Consider the following 19949-nt stretch of genomic DNA (forward strand, 5'->3'; position numbering starts at 1 on the left):
ATATCTAATCTTATCTTGTAGACGCCACTCCAGACCAGCAGACGGCGGTAATAAAAAACAAAACTCTGCACAGCTGCTGTGAAACAACCTTATTTTTTCCCCACCCGCATTCCGAGAAGTCCCGCCCTACCATGCATCTGATTGGCTAGTACTCAGTGTCTTCGTTGGTTATATTGGTTAGGTTTAGGCACGAAGAGTGAGATGATTGGATCAGAGTATGAACATGTATGCAACAGCCAATCAGATGCAGAGTAGGGGCGGGTCTTCACAGAATGCGGCTGTGAAGAAAATAACGCTGTGAAACACATTTGAAAAGAAGAAAACAGTGAAGCAGGAAACCGAGTTACTTACATTCAACCCGGTGCAATTGTGTCAGTGTTAATTGATTAATAGATAAGCTACACTCTCTCCTAAAGATGTCCAAAAGACATCGTCTGGATTTGGGCGATGACTACTCCTCGACTAAGAAGAGGTCTGAAGGGTAAGAGAAGCTCCCCAGTCAACATGTCTGATTGAAGCACTTAGCTCGGAGCTAGCTGCTAGCTAATGCTAACCTTAGTTAACTTGGCTAATAGCCACCATGGATGTAACGTGACTATCAAGATAATAACGCTATCCTCGTAGCTTTGGGCTTCTGTTTCTGGCAGATGCTCCACTGATTTAAATTATTAAATGAATTGTGTCCAGCTGTGAATTAAGTAACTTAGACCAGCTGCTGAAGATAGCTGCAGCTAACTAGTCGCTACCTTTACGTCTGAGGCACGTGTGTGTGTAGCTTAGCTGAGTTAGCGTGTTGCTAGCAGGCGACTAGCTGGCTAACACAAGCTACAATTAAAACATTATGATGCGGTTATGTAACATAGCCACCAGTCCTCGCGTTAAGGGCATCTAACAAAAAGCAGTGTGCTATCATGTTTGCTAACAAACTTTCAGGACATGTTTTCATGCACGTTCATTGACAAACTTTAAGAGACATGTTTTCCTGTCTGGTACAACAGGCTCGCAACAAACTCCGCTTTTAAGACGGCCATAATTAAGTAATATTCAGCTTTCTTCAGTTTTAAAGTTTTAATGGTGCAATGTGTTAGATGCCGTTCATTTGTATTGCTTCATATTGTGTAAATTCACCAAAGATGGTGTTTATCGGAAGCAGCACAACATGTTATCTGGCCAACAGTCTAGAACCCCAATTAACTCTTAACTGTGTATATCTTATTTATCTTCTTTTTATTATTTATAATCTCTGCCTTTCTCATTAATTGTAAATATGCCAATATAGTGCTACAATAATGGATACTGTGGTGTAAACCTAAATTTTGCACTCTTACTAAAGTGCAATACAGTGTAAACACATTACAAACACCTCAATATGACAACATTCAATTCAACAGCAACAACGGGATGAAGGTGAATGAGCACCTCTCAGACAGTTTCAGTATAAACACACCGTTATAATCGTCATGTAGGTAGGACTTACTGCAGGGATGTTTGTATTAGACTACATTTGTTTTTCATTAAGTGTGCCAAATGAATGGATAACTGAGTGTACTTCAGAGCACGTTAATGCTGTCATATCTTCCAAATATCCTAATCTAAGTTATGACTAAGAAACTCAGATTTTTCTAAACACTTTAATATATCTGACCCTGCACATAGCAGCATCAAAGTGCCTGAAAAACAAACATGAGTGCCTCGTGTCAGCCCAAGTTTGTCCTTAGAATGTACTGTTATTACATCAACACAGAATTATTAACCCTTCCACAACCAACTCTGCAGTCACACAATCATGATAAATTGTCTTATGATGAAGCATTGCTGTTACTTACCCTTTGTTTTTTATGACAGTACCTAAAGTAAAAAAATTGCCAAACTGCTTCATAAACATTCTTAACAATGTATATGTCTGTAACAATGTATTGTCCTGATGTTGACAGGAGAGATAGGGACCGTGACAGAGACCGTGAGGATCGCTCCCGGGACAGAGACCGAGATCGCGATCGGGACAGAGACAGAGACCGGGACAGAGACCCAAAGTCATCTAGCGTGCCATCTAACAGCACACCAGTTGTGGTGGGCTTACCGCCCCTCAAGCAGATGGCGGCGCAGCAGCAGATCAACCCATTCACCAACCTGCCGCACACGCCGCGCTTCTATGAGATCCTGAAGAAGAGGTTACAGCTACCAGTTTGGGAATACAAGGAAAGCTTCAATGATATCATCACACGTCAACAGAGCTTTGTCCTCGTCGGAGAGACTGGCTCTGGGAAGACAACACAGGTATGAAATACAATAAGTCTCTTATGTGATATATAAGATGCAAGCCTTTTCAAATAACCACAGTGATTTGATACTCTTGACTTTTATCTGAATTAACTGCATCCTTTGCTTCAATCTTCAGATCCCACAGTGGTGTGTGGAATTGGTGAGGGGCTTGCCTGGTCCTAAGCGGGCAGTGGCTTGTACTCAGCCCAGGAGAGTGGCAGCTATGAGTGTCGCTCAAAGAGTGGCAGACGAAATGGACGTCATGCTTGGTCAGGAAGTCGGCTATTCCATTCGATTTGAGGACTGTAGCTCTGCCAAGACTATACTGAAGTAAGTAACTGAGGTCTGCTAATGTTCAAAAATGCTGTATAAATGCACAGAGCAGCCAGTCTTGTTTGCCTGAATCGGGAACATCTCAGTCTAACAAAGTGTAACTGCTGTTCCTTCAGGTACATGACAGACGGTATGTTGCTTAGAGAGGCTATGAACGACCCGCTGCTGGAACGATATGGTGTGATAATTCTGGACGAGGCCCACGAGCGAACACTGGCCACAGACATCCTGATGGGAGTACTGAAGGAGGTGGTGCGACAAAGACCAGATCTGAAGGTATTTGTTCATCTTGGGAATAACAGTGACAAAGAATTAGCTTGTGATAATTTTGGTTTATCTTAAGTTTTGCTACAACTGATTTCTTTATGATAAGAAAACGTAGAAAATTAAAAAACTTTAAAAAACGCTTATTTAGAAAAAGTCGATAGATGATAATGTGTTTACACCTAAATAAACTCCTGAGCGAATGTTTGTTCCCTTCGCAAATCATTTACCAAGATTTTTTCATTTGATGTTCAGAATTAGAGGGCTTGGAAGCTAGTTAGTTATACTGATACTTACACAGAGTTATAAGTTAAATATGAACAGATATGAATTCAAAGAAAACATGTTGAGCAACATTTCCCTCCTGCACAGGTGATTGTCATGAGTGCCACGCTAGATGCCGGGAAGTTTCAGGTGTACTTTGACAACTGTCCTCTGCTGACTATTCCTGGACGTACGCATCCTGTGGAGATCTTCTACACTCCTGAGCCAGAGCGAGACTACCTTGAAGCAGCAATCCGCACAGTCATCCAGATCCATATGTGTGAGGAAGATGAAGGTGACTGCCTTCTCTTTCTCACTGGTCAAGAGGTGAGAATCATAGTGCCTGTATTGCTTGTGAAGTGGAAATTTTTATGTTTTTTTTTTTCTCAACACACAAAATTAAATCTAATTATTTTTGTGTCAGGAAATTGATGAGGCCTGCAAACGGATCAAGCGTGAGGTTGATGACCTTGGACCTGAAGTTGGAGACATTAAAATCATTCCACTGTATTCAACATTGCCACCACAGCAGCAGCAAAGGATCTTTGAGCCTCCTCCTCCAAGGAAACCCAATGGTGCAATAGGAAGAAAGGTACAATTTAAATAACTCGTCAGATTACATTTAATAGATATGAGTCAAACAACAAATTGAGTTATGCAACTGCACCCAGTAATAAGATTTTGATTATAGATGTCTGATGGCTTGTTGCTTCTTCTTTAGGTTGTCGTGTCGACAAACATTGCCGAGACCTCTCTGACAATTGATGGTGTGGTGTTTGTCATCGATCCTGGATTCGCTAAACAAAAGGTGGGCAAAGTTCAGTCAAATCTTGGGTAATCCTGTAAAATCATTGTCGGTATTACAAATGCACACAATTCATTATGGTCCAGTGTAGAAGACTGTATTGGGATTGTGACCCAACGCGAATCTGGCTGTGGGTGGGAGCAAGCAGCCAAAAAATAAACGTATGATTTAGCTAGCGCTAACCAGAAAGATGGAGTCAACAAATAAAGTTCAAAAGTAGATCAGAGCAGGTCATTACAATACAAAAGAAAAGTTGGGCAAGTCAGACATTTGGAAAGATTTGTTAATTGTTATTGATGAAGGTGAAAAGGCACAAATCTGGCACCTCTGGGTTGAGGTGCCATGCCTGCTCCTTTCTCCCTGGTTAAAGTAAGCTATCCTTTAAAGATAAAGCACTTCTTACTGCACATATTACATAAGATAATATTGAGAAGTGTGTTTCACAAAGTGAAACACACTTCTCAAACAAAGAAAAAATTAAATAACCTCAGCAAAACAAAACAGCAACAGCCAACCACACATTCTAAAACAATGAGTAAAATAAATAAATAAATAAAAAGGAATACGGTGCTTTTTCCCTAGAATAAGTGTACTTATTGCACCAGATAACTGTAATTATTGCACCACTATTAATGTAATAATGCACTACTGTGGCTTAAATGTTCTTTTCAATGTGTGTTCAGGTGTACAATCCTCGTATCAGAGTTGAGTCATTGCTCGTCACGGCCATCAGTAAAGCTTCTGCCCAGCAGAGGGCAGGGCGAGCTGGCAGAACACGTCCAGGGAAATGTTTCCGTCTCTACACAGAGAAAGCATACAAAACAGAGATGCAGGTAAGTGACATGAACCACCTGTCCTCCTCACTTGATGTGGAGACAGACTCAAAAACTCATTCTTGTATCTTGTTTTTATTCTTTGGTGCATTGTAATTTTCCTTTCAAAATTATATTATGTGATCGATTTAACATTCTAAACACTCTTTCTCCAGGATAACACATACCCTGAGATTCTGCGGTCCAACTTGGGATCTGTTGTGCTGCAGTTGAAAAAACTGGGTATCGATGACCTTGTGCACTTTGACTTCATGGATCCACCAGGTGAGTATTATATTAGTAGTAAAACAACTGTTGCTCTCTTGTTAGGCAACACCCTCTGACTTTTTTGTTTGTCTCCTTCCCATTGCAGCTCCTGAGACTTTGATGAGGGCCCTCGAGCTGCTGAACTACCTGGCAGCTCTCAACGATGATGGTGACCTGACGGAGCTGGGCTCCATGATGGCTGAATTTCCTTTGGACCCCCAGCTGGCGAAGATGGTTATTGCTAGCTGCGAGTACAACTGCTCTAACGAGATCCTTTCCATTACTGCCATGTTGTCAGGTAATGCCCAGGACTGGGCTGACATCTTTCTTGCCTTCAGTAGGCCAAGTCTCCGCTGGTTAAAAACACCACATTTCATTGATGATGTTGGAAAAAAGCATCCTGCATGAAATCCACCTTTTAAAGACAACATCTTGTTACGAAGTAGAATTACTGTGTCACTTTTAATCATCATAGATAAATTCACATTTCATTTAAATTATTTTAAATTTGTTCAATATTTGTTATTTTCCTTGAAAGTTTTGATGTATTTCAAGTGTGGGCAGTCAAAGATAATAGGACATTTACAGACTTAAAGATGGAGAAGCGGATGCCTCCATAAAACCCTTTATAACCTCATCTTTATTAGATATTTAGTAAAGTATTGGCTCAGTGTTATAAGAAAAATGTTAGTTTTGTTCAGCGCAAATATCGACAAACAAGTACAGATCATATATGAAGTCCCCCTCAGAACTGTAGTCACACCCATAAGTCACAAAGTGGGAAATATGAGTTACATCAATGAAGGACCAAAGTAGTAAGACAGTGTTGTTATTAACAGAAAGTCTTGCTATTTAAAGCTGGAGTGTGAGACTCTTGTCTCCCTCTTCTGGCAGAGAGAGGAATAGAGGCACTCTGTTGTGATTGCCTGACAGGCATGCAGCACGCTCTCATGTAACCCTGAATGACAGGCACATAGAGTGGTGGTAGAAATTGGTGATGATTTAATCAGCATTGTATGAACTCATTTGGCAAGGGTTTGAATGTATCTGACATTAATTTATATGTACAACTTCCGCACTGCACATTTTAAGGTAATGCTGTACAAAGAATACTCCGTATGCACAAATATTCAAATAACCAAAAACATCATTAGTCTACAAATTCAGTTTTGGTTCACCCTGGACAGTCTTAAATCTCTTTTTGGATTTAAATTCATCTAAGCATTAGATGTTTAATTATTAGCGAGTGAGCTTTATCACAAGTGTTTCATCACCTAGCAAGTGGATAGGGCAGGCACCACGTATACATTTTTTCATGTACGTCACATTTACCAGAATTTTCTTTTCATTTAAATTAGGCTTTGAGTTAAAACTATTATCATGGTTAGTCTGTTTTTAAGTATCTGATCTCTTTAAGTCCTAACAGTTATTACTGAATCTTAGTTAAATATTGCTGGTGTCCCTAATGCTCTGTAGTTGTGTGAAAACTCTTGTTTTACAGATGTGGTTAAATGACCCCCACTCTACGAGCTAATAACCAAAACAGTTGGGATTGACCATGAGAAAAGACTGCAGCCCCCTTTGATAGAGCTTGTGGTCCTGCCCTCTCCCAACGCTGTCGAGTGCCCTAGCATCATAGGCTTTGCTCCATTTTTCTGTGAATGTTTGACTCATCCCTATGGGCGGCTTTGTTGGGGCCCATACCAACCTTGTTTAGTCCCACAGTGTTTTGTCCGCCCCACGGAGGCTAAGAAGGCAGCAGACGAGTCCAAGATGAGGTTTGCTCACATCGACGGAGACCACTTGACGCTGCTCAACGTCTACCACGCCTTCAAACAAAGTGAGCATCAATTTCTGCACCGTTCCCCTTATTTTTCCTCAACATCATATTAAAATACTTGCATTGCGAATGTGGAAGCTGGATTAATTCAGGGGGTACTGACGTATCACATTGCACAGTTGTGGGAAATGTGTTGCTGAAAACAGTTGCTGATGAACAGTTTGCAGATTTTGAGCCACATTAGTGTGTTTCTGGCCACTTGAGGCCAAGTCTTCACCTTCATATATATATTCCACTGTATTCACCAGCTAGTCATTAACTTTATGTGCCTTACATTTGATGCTAGGCCTAAAATGTTCTGGCCTTCATTATTACATGCATCTCCGACACCCTGATCCAATGTTATTGAATAGTGTAGCGTTAAATTTGTTATAAATGTAAAATAAGTGTTTACTCATGCCAGTTAAGAGTCTAGAGACCTCAAATGTACCAAATTCATCCTTGTCATCCTTGTTGCAGACCACGAGTCTAACCAGTGGTGCTATGACAACTTTGTCAACTACCGGTCACTGATGTCTGCCGACAACGTGCGGCAGCAGCTGTCCAGGATCATGGACCGCTTCAACCTGCCCCGCCGAAGCACTGAGTTTACCAGCAGAGATTACTACATCAACATCCGCAGAGCGCTCTGCACCGGCTTCTTCATGCAGGTAAACACCCACACACACTCACTTCTTCCTTCCTCCATCATGTAACATAGTTTCCATCTGAGCCTCGTTATAGTTAATTTTTTTGTATTATTTTCCATTCTGCAGGTGGCTCATTTGGAGCGCACGGGTCATTACCTCACAGTCAAAGACAACCAAGTGGTCCAACTGCACCCGTCTACAGTCCTGGACCACAAACCTGAATGGGTGCTGTACAATGAATTTGTCCTCACCACCAAGAACTACATACGCACTTGCACAGACATCAAACCAGAGTGGTATGTGTGCAGAGTTAAAATTTGAGAAATTCAGGGGCAGATATATCCGTGTGGATGAGCTTTAATTTAATGTCTCTCTCTTGTGTTTCAGGTTGGTGAAGATTGCACCCCAGTACTATGAAATGGGTAACTTCCCACAATGTGAAGCTAAAAGACAGCTGGAGCGAATCATTGCCAAACTAGAGAGCAAGGAGTATTCCCAGTACTGAACAACAGCCAAGAAGTGTCCTGGACAACAGCCGCGTATTATAGTTTTAGATCTTTCTGTATCATTGTATCTTAATGTTTAAAATTTGGCATTTAGATTTTATATTTTATTTTGTTTTGCTTTTTGATTGTTTTTTTTGTTTTTTTCTTTCTCCCATCAATGTTAATTCTGTAACTAAATGTAATGTCAAATGAAATATCAGCGGCAAATATTACACCTGGCTATAAATATTTTCAAAAGGAATATCAGTAACATGTCATTTAGATGTGGTTGACTTTCCTTTTAGGGGATTGAGTCATAAAAAGATTTGTGCTTGCTTTGTTTCTTTAATAAAGGAGCTTTGACTTAGTTTCTGTGTACATATTAATTAGTAAACCCTGTATTTGCAAAAGTAGTTTGGTCACCAGTGGAGTTTTTGTTTCTGTGTTGATATGCTGACTAAGCATTTGCTAATTTGGCAGAATTAGCAAATTTGTAAATTTATAATGAATGAATTCACAGGTTAATACGGCCAATGAAAATACTTTCAGTATGTGTGCTATCTTGCCAAATCCACAAAAACATTGGCAAAAGACGCCCCAAGTGGGTCACAAAGAAAAAAAGATCCTTGAGAAAAGAAGGACTGGACCAGCAGCTCCTCTGGGTTGCAACGTACCAAACATTGTTCCAAGATTATTTATGCACATCTTTAGCATATTAAACTTTCACACTTTTCTGCATTTAAGGTCTCCCTCCTTTTTTTCCTTCGTAATATTGTGTTAATACATAACACATTTGTTCTTTTGAATTCTTCAAAAGTTCTCAGCAGTCAATTCGTTACAGATAAACTCAACTTTTATGTATTACCTAAGAAGCTCAGTTTAAGACAATCTACTATAAAGATAAAATTGACTGTTACAGTGTGTTCAGGTAACAAAATCAGGTCAACGGCACTTGTAATTTAAAGTACTTAATCTTATCACAAATGAAACTCTTGTATACAGTTCATCTTACACCACAAAATAAAACCATTTAGAAGACTTGCAAATTAGTTGGTTTTAAAAGATGACTTATGTGTTGCTTAAAGGGCTTAAAGAGTGTTAAATCAGCAGATTAAGTTTCCCCTTCCACCTCTTAAACACCCTTTCAACCTACTGAACTTTAAATTGCACATTAAGTCACACAAAACCGACTGTGGGCTACATATTGTTATCACTGTTTTTGTTTATTAAAAACTTTGCTGAATATGCACTCATGCCTGTGACTGCTCTTCAATATCCTGTATGGTCTCCGGCAGGCACCTGTTACGTGTCTCTGGTAGTGTTCCTGCTACAATTGCCCCCAGTACAGCTGCAGAGCACAGGACAAGCTGCGGGAGGTGCTTCCACACCTCATCCAGAAGAAGGATCAGAGGAGCCACTGCTACACCAAATCGACCCATGAAGGAGTTGAAGCCCATACCATTCTGCCTAAAACACATTTATACACAAAGGAAATTGTGACTTCAGCTGCTACTCTTGTGACACGGTTTTAATTCATGTGGAAATGTTGTTATACTGTATATAATAAATGATAAACATTATTTATATAGAACCTTTCAAAACATAACAAATTAAAATGAACTAAAAGCCACAAAAATCCACATTATGCAAATTATGTAACACAATTGGAGTACAACATACAACTAAAAATAATAAATTAAGTAAAATGGGCAGGCAGTTCAGGTAAAATCAGAGGCTAAATCAGGTGAGATGTGATTGTGCCTTTTAATTCTGGTTAAAAGCCTGGCAGCTGATTTCTGTACAGTCTGTAGTTGTTATCTTAGTAGGCCTATCTTGATTAAGACGAGAGAAAAGGCTGTTAACAAGAAAGATAACAGTATGTACAACAATAACAGTATGATATAGTACATGCATTTTAGGTTACAAATCCATGAAAAGTTTTTAGGCTGACAGAAGAATGATTCAATGAAAAACATGCACAGTTACCTCACTACAGTGGGATATAGCTCTGAGCTATAGAGTACAACAGTTGCAAACGATGCAGAGGAAAAACCTTTGCCAATAACTGCTACCACTGTTCTTACAACTGACATATCTGAGAGAAGATATTTGAGAGAACAAAAAAATAAATGCTTTGTTAGAGTTTGTATAATCTTAAACAACAAAATGACCAACGGCTTAAATGTAAGTCTGGAAATAAATGAATATCCACCTTTAGGTACGATAATGTTGATTCCTAGACAGACTCCAGCCAACAGTAGAGCTCCCACCTCGGTACATCTCCTGCCTATCTTATCCAGTAAGAAGTAAACTGATACTTTGGCTGGGAGCTCGATTATAGAGTAGGTAAACTGAGTGAGGTAGATATTGAGCCCAAAACCTGTGATGTTGAAACTGATACCATAAAATGCTGTTGCCACACAGAACCTAAAGAAAGAGAAATTGCAAACCTTTTTTAAATGACCCTAATCCAAAAAAATGAACACAAACATTTTGTAACTTAAAATCGTAAAACAAACCAAAGTGTGCCAGTACGCAGGGCCAGTTTCCTCATTTTTGGTGTTCGTATCAGATCGAGGTAGGAATAAACCCGATCTCTTTTCTCTGTCACAATCGTGGACAATTTCTGAAAGAATGCAAAGCAACATTATTTTTTTTAAAACATTTGATATTTAAAAACATGTAAAGAATAATTTACAGGCACAAGATTATGTCATTGACTCTTATTTGCTGACTTCAACATCTGGAATATCCTAACCTCTGTACTAAGGTTGTCAGTTAACCCCTCTGTTAGATTTATCTTGGCACATTTTTTCAAATAGATCTGAGCTTGTTCCAGCTTTCCGTTGGCAATGAGCCACCTGGCTGACTCTGGAATCCACCTGATGTTAAAGGCAAAGATGGTTTTTGTACTTGGGTTACATCACCAACAAATGGGGTAGATTTTGTGCATAACAACAAAACAACGAAGAATACAAAAGAAAAACAGAGTTGTTGTCGACACTGAATTCTGCAAGATCCCAAAAGGTTAATGAGGCAACATTTCTATCATCAAAATATGTATTTGTCTGTATTTCTGTGTTAATCTGTATTTATATCTGTATTTATTGTATCACCTGCTTTCCCATCAATGCTTGTAGAGAAATGCCTTGATGGTTGAAACTACTCAAATTTTGCAAAATTAGCATGCAAACTATCTCTTTTTCTTATATATTAATCTTAAATCTTGGTACTCAAAGTACAAACCCTCAAAATAAAGACTTATTGCAAGTGCTTCTGTTGGACTAAAAGTTTTGATATTTTTAGTCGTACCTCCAGGTGATGATAGCCAAGATTACAGGTGAGGTGACACTAACAGTCAGCCACCGCCAATCAGTCACAAAGTAAGCAATAGCTGCAAATCCCGTATACCCAAACGACCAGGATAAGCTGTCAATCACTCCCACCAGCTTCCTGTGCTCGATGTCTACCCACTCCACGCCTGTAAAAAACAAGGAGCTTGTCACTTTGCAAGGATCAGAGAAAAGCTTTATTAAAACACTTTTTAGAGTTTATAGGCATGCATTTGGTAACCCTGAATTCTGAAATCAACATGATATAGGATATGTTTTTTTTCAGAATTTACAGTTTAACCAAGAAATTAAAATATATATAATTACTGAGGACTGCTGAGACAATCACAATGCCAGTGATACAAAACCCAGTGAAGAACCTCAGTACTGTGAACATCACGTAGGATGAAGAAAAAGCACTCGCAACAGCAAACAGCATTCCTGACACATATGACACCAGCAGCATGATCCTTCGGCCAAACCTATGGAAAGTCAGGAAATCTCCAAATGTAATGAATCGATGGGTAGAAACACTTGGTAATTAAATATTTAGGTTGACAGCCAAGCTGCAATACCTGTCACTCAGACTCCCAAAGGACATGGCTCCGAACATCACTCCAACAAAGAAGATAGTAGCAGTTGCTTTGTTTTTCCCTCTTTGATCACACACCAGGTCCCACTTGTACAAAAATAAAAAAAGAAAGAAAAAAGGATCAGAAAAGTTCAAAATGCTCTTTTCCTCAAAATGTGCTCATGATGGTGAAGAAGTGCTTTTAAGTTTGTTTAATATTGTACAAATGAAAGAAATTTAAGTCACCTGTGAGGTCAGAGTAGACTTGAAAGTGCTGTTATCGTACACCCATCCATTTTGGCAGGACACTGTAGGTAGGTCAGTAATGTCGGAGTAGTTGGACAGCAGTTGATACTGAGGCACTGCAAACATCTTACAGGAGCTCAGAGTCCCATCCCCCTGGACTGGGATGCTAACAGCGAGCCTTTCTGGCAGGGATAAATTGCTAAAAATACCTCCATCATCCAGAGAGCTGATGTCGCAGTGGTGAGAGGGAACAGCTGCTATGAAGTTGTTTAGCAGGAAGTGGCAGGGCAAAGTGAAGCGGCCAATAAAGTTGATTACAATGATCATTTTCTGAAATCTTCCAAATCCATTAATATCAGAAAAAATATTCTCAAACTTCATTGTGGCCCAATATGTGTAAAATATCTTCCTTTAAAACTGGAAAAAATCTTTATGTGCAAATGACAGCACACGACAAGTAGATGGACAACTCACCACCAGACAAGGCAACCTTTGGCATTTGATTATCCCAAGGGCTTCTGGATTACAGCTGAAATAAGTAAATATTTTACCTCACTTAACCACTAAAATAACTCTTGTCTATGTAACTGGGAACTATGCATTCATGGTAATAGTTAGAGCAGGATTCTCAGTATGTGGTATTCTCAGTATGAGTCATCATTTTATTTTATTTCCATTTACTTCCTAAATATTCTTTCTTTATTGCATTATATGGCATATAAGTAGCCACAAATCTGTACTTCAGATGCAAAATTCAGCATTGTTACAATCAAAAACATTTTTTCAGGAGAGGAGAGGAATTTATCCCAAACACGAAACACACACAATGTTGGTTTGAAAGTAAGCAGCTAACTTTGTGCATATTGTTAAATGCAGTTGCTTAATGGTCAACAATGACACAAAACAGACAGTGCTTGCTCAGGGGTTAAAGAGTCAGCTGAATCCCCAAACACAACTCTCACTGGCATACCATTAGAAAAACTTTGACTTTTTGAACAAAGCTTTGTCATGTCTAACAGTGGAAGACTTGTCCTGTGTAACTCCCCCCTATACACCTAAATACATAAATGTGAAAAGATTCAGGCCAAAAAAATGATGTGTAGGTCATTCACCGCCTTAAACAGCAAATATGTCAACATGTGTATCATTACACATTATGAACACCATGTCTTCGAGCCCTGAAGAGTTAAAATAATGTCAACATTAATATTCACAGTGTATTTATGCAGCCACACATTCTCACAGAGATACAGTACTTCACTGTAAATGATTTCCTATGCTAATGGTACTTGTTCTAACTGTCAGAGTAATTTTCATGGAAATGTTATACAATATGCAACTAATTAATTCCAGGCCAGGTGCTGTCCTTAAAGGTCCGTTTTCATGTCTTGAAACAACAGTCAGGTGTCCAACACTGAACACTGAAACATTCCTCCTGTTCATACTTGCCATTAGAAGATCCCTTCATTGTGTAGGCCTGTAGGCTGCATTAGTGGAGGCTTGTTGTTTCAGGTTGCGAGTGAGACAATGAAATATGACCCAGGAAGTCAAGTTTGAGTAATATCAGATACCAAAACACAAAGTGATTTCTAATATTATAATGATAATAATGTTTCTGCTCAGGAAAGTTATCACAATGACAATTATCTTAATTTGTTTTGTGACAAACACCCACTCAAAAATAATCAAGCTTTAACCCACATAACCCAAATTTCACCCATAATGCTGGGTTGTTCATTTGATCCTATTTAGTGAGTGAAATTCACTCTACTGCTGGGTTAAAAATGACCCGTACAGTGGGTTATTTCCTGTGTCAATGCCCTGCTTTTATATTAAGTAATGTATGGTGTGTAATTTTTAATTTGTAACATCGGTTTTGTAATTTATAATAATTTTCCATAATCATACAAACACACACTATACAAAAAGAGGTTGCTGTAAATGTGCATTTAATGACATTGTACACATTTTACACTCACACAGGGGTGCACACAAACATACACATACTGTATCTCTGTAATGTGGATATGTGTATACAGGCAGCCAAGTTAATTAAACCAAAACAGGAAAATTACGATGCTCAGGTTTGGATGCATGTCATTTAACTCACACGAACGCTTTCATGCACACATGCACACACGCACGCACGCAAACACACGCACACGCACATGCATGCGCACACGCACGCGCACACACACACACACACACACACACACACACACACACACACACACACACACACACACACACACACACACACACACACACACACACACACACACACACACACACATCAAATGATAGTCACTTTTGGGGACATAACATAGACTGACATTCATTTCCTGGAGACTTACCCTTATCCTAACCATTCCCACTACTACAACACAACTGGTCCTAAGTCTGAAATTTGTCCCCAATAGTAGCCCATGACAGACCACAGAGTTGTTCAGTACATGTGCAAACAAATCCTTGACACAGAATCTTGAACTGACTATACTGAATAGACCTACTGTAGTTTTATTCTCAACTGAATGTAACAGCTTAGACTATGTGTCTCTTTACTGTCTGAATTATGCACAAAATGTTGGTTAACTGTTGGTTCAAGCGTTTATTAGAATCTGCACATTTTAAAATTCATTTACAGAACACATTATTATTGTGAAATCAATCAAGAGGGTAATCCACATGTGATTCACATTGCTTGTTTAGAGCAAAATACAATTTAATCCACTATGTCATGAATACAGCATACCATTAATACTTGGTTACATTGGCAAGTAATTTAGCCTTTGCAGGGATTGTTGGATTTTTCTTTGGCAGTGGGGTACAGTGGCTAATAGTTTACTTCATCCTCTTTGTCTCCTGTGTGACATAACACCACAATGAGCTCCCTCCATCATTCCCTATCCTTGTTGAAATATTGAGTCTCAGCCTGCGTTCATCTTGGCTAGCTCATCCTCCTGGTCATTTCTGCTCCTGCATGGTTTTCTCTTGCCTGGAGGAATCTGTGTTAGAAAACCCTACAAAACATGTATGGCCCTGCCTTTGTAGTCTGCCTTATTTCAATGATGGTCTCGTTTTGAGCTTTTCTGTATATGTACACATTTGTGATTTTGACTTCCAGATAATTCCTCATACTGTTGTCTTTTCTGTCCTTCTGGAAAGCTCATAATCCTTGATGAACTCTGGCTGTCAGGTGCATAATGCACAAGTGAAGCCACTGTTCTTTGGATGTCTGCTATGTTAAATATTTATCAATCTAGTATCTTAACAAAAAGCATGACCCTCAAAATGCATTTTCCTCTTTTTAGCAAAGTGTAACAGAAAATGTAATGAATCAGTTTGTGGTTCTGTAATAGATTTGACCAAAGTTATTAAACTAAAGCAGCTATACTCATTATTTTATGTGAAGAATAGATCACATGACTACGTATATGTTGCTTGTAGTGATCCCCTCAGTCCTACAGAGTATTTCAGCATCTTTTCAGCTCATCCTTTCTGTTTCACAGCCCTCTCAATGGCTCTCACTGGTCTCATCAGGATTGTTTCCGGACGCAGTGAGCAGCTGAGCAGCTGAGCAGCTGAGCAGCTGAGCAGCAAACACCAGAAGAAACAAAGTTAGAAAATAGCTGGTGAGCATAGTAGATCATTTATCTGCTAACGAGCCTTCAGGAGTTTATGCAGACCAACATTTTTGCTTAAAATCTAGTGACTTCAATTTGCCACCAACATAAATCCAAATGAATGCTAATTTTACTAAAAGGCAACTAAGTCTGCCATAACAACTTTATAACATGATAATGTATCAATGCTTGTCACTGCTATTGAGTGTCCAGGTTTAACAAAAACTTAAATCTTTGTTCTTTTATTATTCAAACATGCTACCACCACTGACATTCACTGCAACTCATTCACATCAATGAAGTTAGTTTCATGGCCTGTTGGTTGCAATGAAAAATAAATTTAAGTTGGAGATTTCCCATCAGGTGTGGAGATTGATCTTCTTCTGAAAAACAAAAGAATTGTTTATTTAATAACATGTAACTCCCATGGTGAATGTTGCAGCCAAAAAAAAAGCCCTATACCTTGTCTGCTCCACATCCTCAATGGTCTCTGGTAGGCGGACGTTTTGTGTTTCAGGGAGAAAATAAGCTGACAGGGCTGCACTAAAGGCCACCAGGGAGAAAACAGTATGTGGGAAAGGGACCCACACTTCCTCAGCAAGCATGATGAGGGGGGATACAGACACGCCTATGCGGGCCATGAAGGAGCAGTAGCCCAATCCGTTTTGCCTGTGAAACCAAAATTACAACAAGCTTGTAACAATCAAAAGCCTGTTTCAGGCACAACTCCCTCAAATCTCAAACACTGACTCCTGCATAAAGACCAAATCAGGATGTTGATCAGTTTTAAAGATGTCTCAGTAAATATTAGACATTCCCTCTAGATATAAATACTGTGTAAATGTAAATGTGTAAAATATAAACTCTGTATATTTCGCTTACCTCAATACTGTTGGGTAGAGCTCTGTTGTGTACAGAAATACAGTGGTAAAAGCTGCTTCTGCAAACATCTTGCCCAAAGCACCCACAGCTGTCCGAAACACCCCGTTAGCTGAAAAGAAAAGGTTGGGGAAGAACATTTAAAGTGTGTGTAGAATTTAGTCATTCATGACTCTGGCGTCCCCGGTGGTTGTTTTTTCTTATATACTCTTCCTTCAGAAAGTCAAAAATGCAATTTTTCAAAATCTGTTATTGTTGCAGCATATACAAGAGTCTAGCCAGAACCTAACATTTTGAAAGAGACCGCACACTTGATAATTTATTTACCATTTACCTTCAGGAATAAGCATGCTGCAGATTATACACAGTCCAGTCAGAACAAGTGTTCCAGTCTGACTCAATCTTCGGCCGATTCTGTTCAGACTGTAAAGGATGAATGCTTTGGCTGGAATTTCAATTGCACCATAGATGAACTGTGTGAGATATATGTTCACACCAAATCCAGTGACATTCAAGCTTATTCCGTAATAAGTACAGGCAACCCCAAACCTGTAAAAAGAAGAACAAATATTATTAGTGTATATTCATATGTGCTTTCAACTTTAAATGTAATATTAATTTCTGATCAGCTGGTAGGTATTTGTTAAAATCATATAAGAGGGCACCTCAACAGTACAAAATCCAACCATTGATTTAAATCAGTGTGCATGGTAACCATAGTAACAGTACTTCTGCTTTGTGATATATTATAAGTCAGCATTCACTACACAGTGAAACAGACTCAGTGTCCCCGTAAGTCACTTATCACTGGTTTACAGACACGCTGTGCTCAAAATGTTCATACATTTTTAAACAAAGTTTGTTGTTCTCAGTTTAGGCAGTGCTATATGGACAGTAGAGTAAACACATTATACATTTTTGCAGTATTTAGAAGGTGAATGTTTAAAGGCAAAAGGTAAGTATATACAGTACCACACAGTGCCAATAAGTAGAGATCGTGTCCTCATTCTGGGAGTCCTCACAAGGTCCACACAAGAATATTTTCTGTTTTGAGTTTGTACAACTATAACTTTGGACAAAACCTGGAGAGTGAGAATTTAACTTTGGTCAGATAAAGGAGTCACATTTATGTATCAATTTCTGACTAGATGATGATATAAAATGTAGTACCTCAGGCTTTATGTCAGCCATGAACTGCTCTCTGCCGTTCACCTTTGCACAGTTGCTCAGGTAAAAATGAGCAGTGTTGACCTTTCCATTGCTTATCAGCCACCTAGCAGACTCTGGGAGCCACCTGTGACAATGTTTGATTTGAAAAAGGATTTAAGTCCCATATCTGCCACTTCAATACTAGAAAAATGAGAGTAAGGATCTTTAAACACTGTAAAAAGAAATGCTTGTGCTTGTGATTCACTCAATTGCACATGACATGCTGGTGTTATGGTGTCTTCATACTGTAAAAAATGATAGGCAGGAAATAGCTGATTATGGCTGAAATCTCAGTTACTGAGTGATGTTTCCTCACCGCCAACAGATCATTGCCAGAAAGAGCGGGGAGGTTGCTGTAGCAGTCAGGTACCTCCAGTCATTCACAAAATAGGCAACAATAGGTAGCAGAGCTGTAGAAACGCTCCAGTCCATACTCATTAAAACACCCACCGCAGTCCGATGCTTGATGTCCACCCACTCAATACCTACGATGACATGATGAAATCTGTTAAAAGAAATATAACTATGGTTGAATAAATGACTAGTCAGATGCAACATGTCATTTAAATTTTTTTTAAAAATTATTTTATTTTACAGTTTACAGTTTTATTATTTTAAAACTTTAAATGCCAAAGTAACTTTTTTTTCTCATTCTGAAAAAAAGAACATGGTTTTCAAGCTTACAAGCAAGTTAAGTATGAGCCTGTGCTAACAATAGAAAAAAATCTATCATAACCTTTGCATGTTTTGTTTTTTTTAATTGCATAAAACACACAGATTATAAGACAAAACTCACAAAGGACAATGGTGATTATACTTATTCCAGAAATTCCAAATCCTGTAAAGAACCTCATGACAGCGAACATGGGAAAATTATATGAGAAAGCGCTTGCAAGTCCAAAGAGGGTGGTTGTCACATAAGACACCAGCAGCCCATTTTTCCTGCCAAATCTGGGAGACAAAATAATAAATATTAACTCAGGGTTGTCATGTAAAAACCTTAGTATGTGCAGAAGAAGTTGTATTAAACATCGTATAAAGGGGCTAAAGTGTGTAAAATTGAATACAGATGTTTATTGTGTCGTTAATAACAATAATAATATTTTTACTCTGTAGAGATGCACTTAGTGACAACATGCTGTACATCAACTTTTTGTTAGCTGATAGTGAAGTATTAATTACGAAGTATGAGATTTGCTTATTTCTTTGATGCATCTATGTCTTGAGGAGACTGTCCATAAACACCCTGTCTGCATTGTTAATTCATTTTTTTGAGAGTTGACTCATCAGATCATGGGCCAAAGGTCAGCTGCATTGTCTATATTTCTGACCATCTTATGCATAATGTTGCATGATGACTATGTTTGGACTTTTGTTTACAAAACAGCACAGAGGCTAATGCAACCTAAAATTATAATAATAGTTATACAGCAGAAAAAGAAAAAGAAAATTCAATGAGTGAATTTCTCTTTTGTTCTAAGAACAATCATGATAAAGCTCTGTCATTTAAACACAAATTTCAGAGCTAAAGGGCTAAACACCTGTCACTAATATAGCCAAATACTGCTGCTCCAAGCATAACCCCCATGAAAAAGATAGTGGCTGTCGCTCTGTTCACTCTTCTCTTCTCACAGACCAGATCCCACTATGGAGCAAAAAACAGAGACAATAAATGAAGGATGTTGTAGCTCATTTGGTATTTGTATATGTTTGATGCTTTGTGAATAGATATATAACTCACCTCTGTGGCCAGAGTAGACTTGAAGGTGCTATTATCATACACCCATCCAGTCTGGCATGACACTGTAGGCCAGGCTAGGTCAGCAACATTGGAGGAGTTGGACAACAGTTGATACTGAGGCTCTGCAAACATCTCACAGGATCTCAGAGTCCCATCCTCCTGGACTGGGATACTAATAGCAAGCCTCTCCGACAGGGATAAATTTCTAAATAGACCCCCATCATCCAAAGAGCTGATGTCGCAGTGGTGAGAGGGAATAACTGCAATAAAATTATTCAGCAGAAAGTGAAAAGGCAAAGTTATACGAGGAATTACCACCAACAAGATCATTCTTAACTGGTATCTCCCAAAGCCGTCCAATTCTGCCAGCACATTTTCAAACTTCAT

At 38.9% G+C, this 19949-nt stretch overlaps 3 protein-coding genes across 3 annotated transcripts; 1 reads left to right on the forward strand and 2 right to left on the reverse strand.

Moving 5' to 3' along the window:
- The first annotated feature begins 323 nt into the window (after positions 1-323).
- Positions 324-8329, forward strand: LOC133992016 (ATP-dependent RNA helicase DHX15). The gene is made up of 14 exons (XM_062430664.1): positions 324-481; positions 1935-2277; positions 2399-2592; positions 2712-2871; positions 3232-3450; positions 3548-3715; positions 3845-3931; positions 4612-4761; positions 4917-5025; positions 5114-5305; positions 6725-6847; positions 7307-7497; positions 7603-7772; positions 7864-8329. The coding sequence occupies exons 1-14, from the start codon at positions 417-419 to the stop codon at positions 7979-7981; spliced, it is 2289 nt and encodes a 762-aa protein (XP_062286648.1). The 5' UTR covers positions 324-416; the 3' UTR covers positions 7982-8329.
- An 834-nt stretch (positions 8330-9163) lies between these two features.
- Positions 9164-12491, reverse strand: LOC133992024 (solute carrier family 22 member 7-like). The gene is made up of 9 exons (XM_062430676.1): positions 12111-12491; positions 11869-11972; positions 11621-11775; positions 11274-11442; positions 10720-10843; positions 10481-10587; positions 10174-10388; positions 9948-10056; positions 9164-9428 (listed from the first exon to the last, which is right to left on the reverse strand). The coding sequence occupies exons 1-9, from the start codon at positions 12489-12491 to the stop codon at positions 9212-9214; spliced, it is 1581 nt and encodes a 526-aa protein (XP_062286660.1). The 3' UTR covers positions 9164-9211.
- Positions 12492-15624: 3133 nt separating this feature from the next.
- Positions 15625-19949, reverse strand: LOC133986202 (solute carrier family 22 member 7-like). Its single transcript, XM_062426010.1, has 10 exons — positions 19563-19949; positions 19363-19466; positions 18618-18772; positions 18138-18306; positions 17783-17906; positions 17585-17694; positions 16947-17161; positions 16616-16724; positions 16189-16402; positions 15625-15699 (listed from the first exon to the last, which is right to left on the reverse strand). Exons 1-10 carry the CDS (start codon positions 19947-19949, stop codon positions 15625-15627), a joined length of 1662 nt encoding a protein of 553 aa, XP_062281994.1.

The sequence above is a fragment of the Scomber scombrus genome, chromosome 2 (genome assembly GCF_963691925.1).
Source record: "Scomber scombrus chromosome 2, fScoSco1.1, whole genome shotgun sequence".
In the NCBI taxonomy this organism is placed as follows: domain Eukaryota; kingdom Metazoa; phylum Chordata; class Actinopteri; order Scombriformes; family Scombridae; genus Scomber; species Scomber scombrus.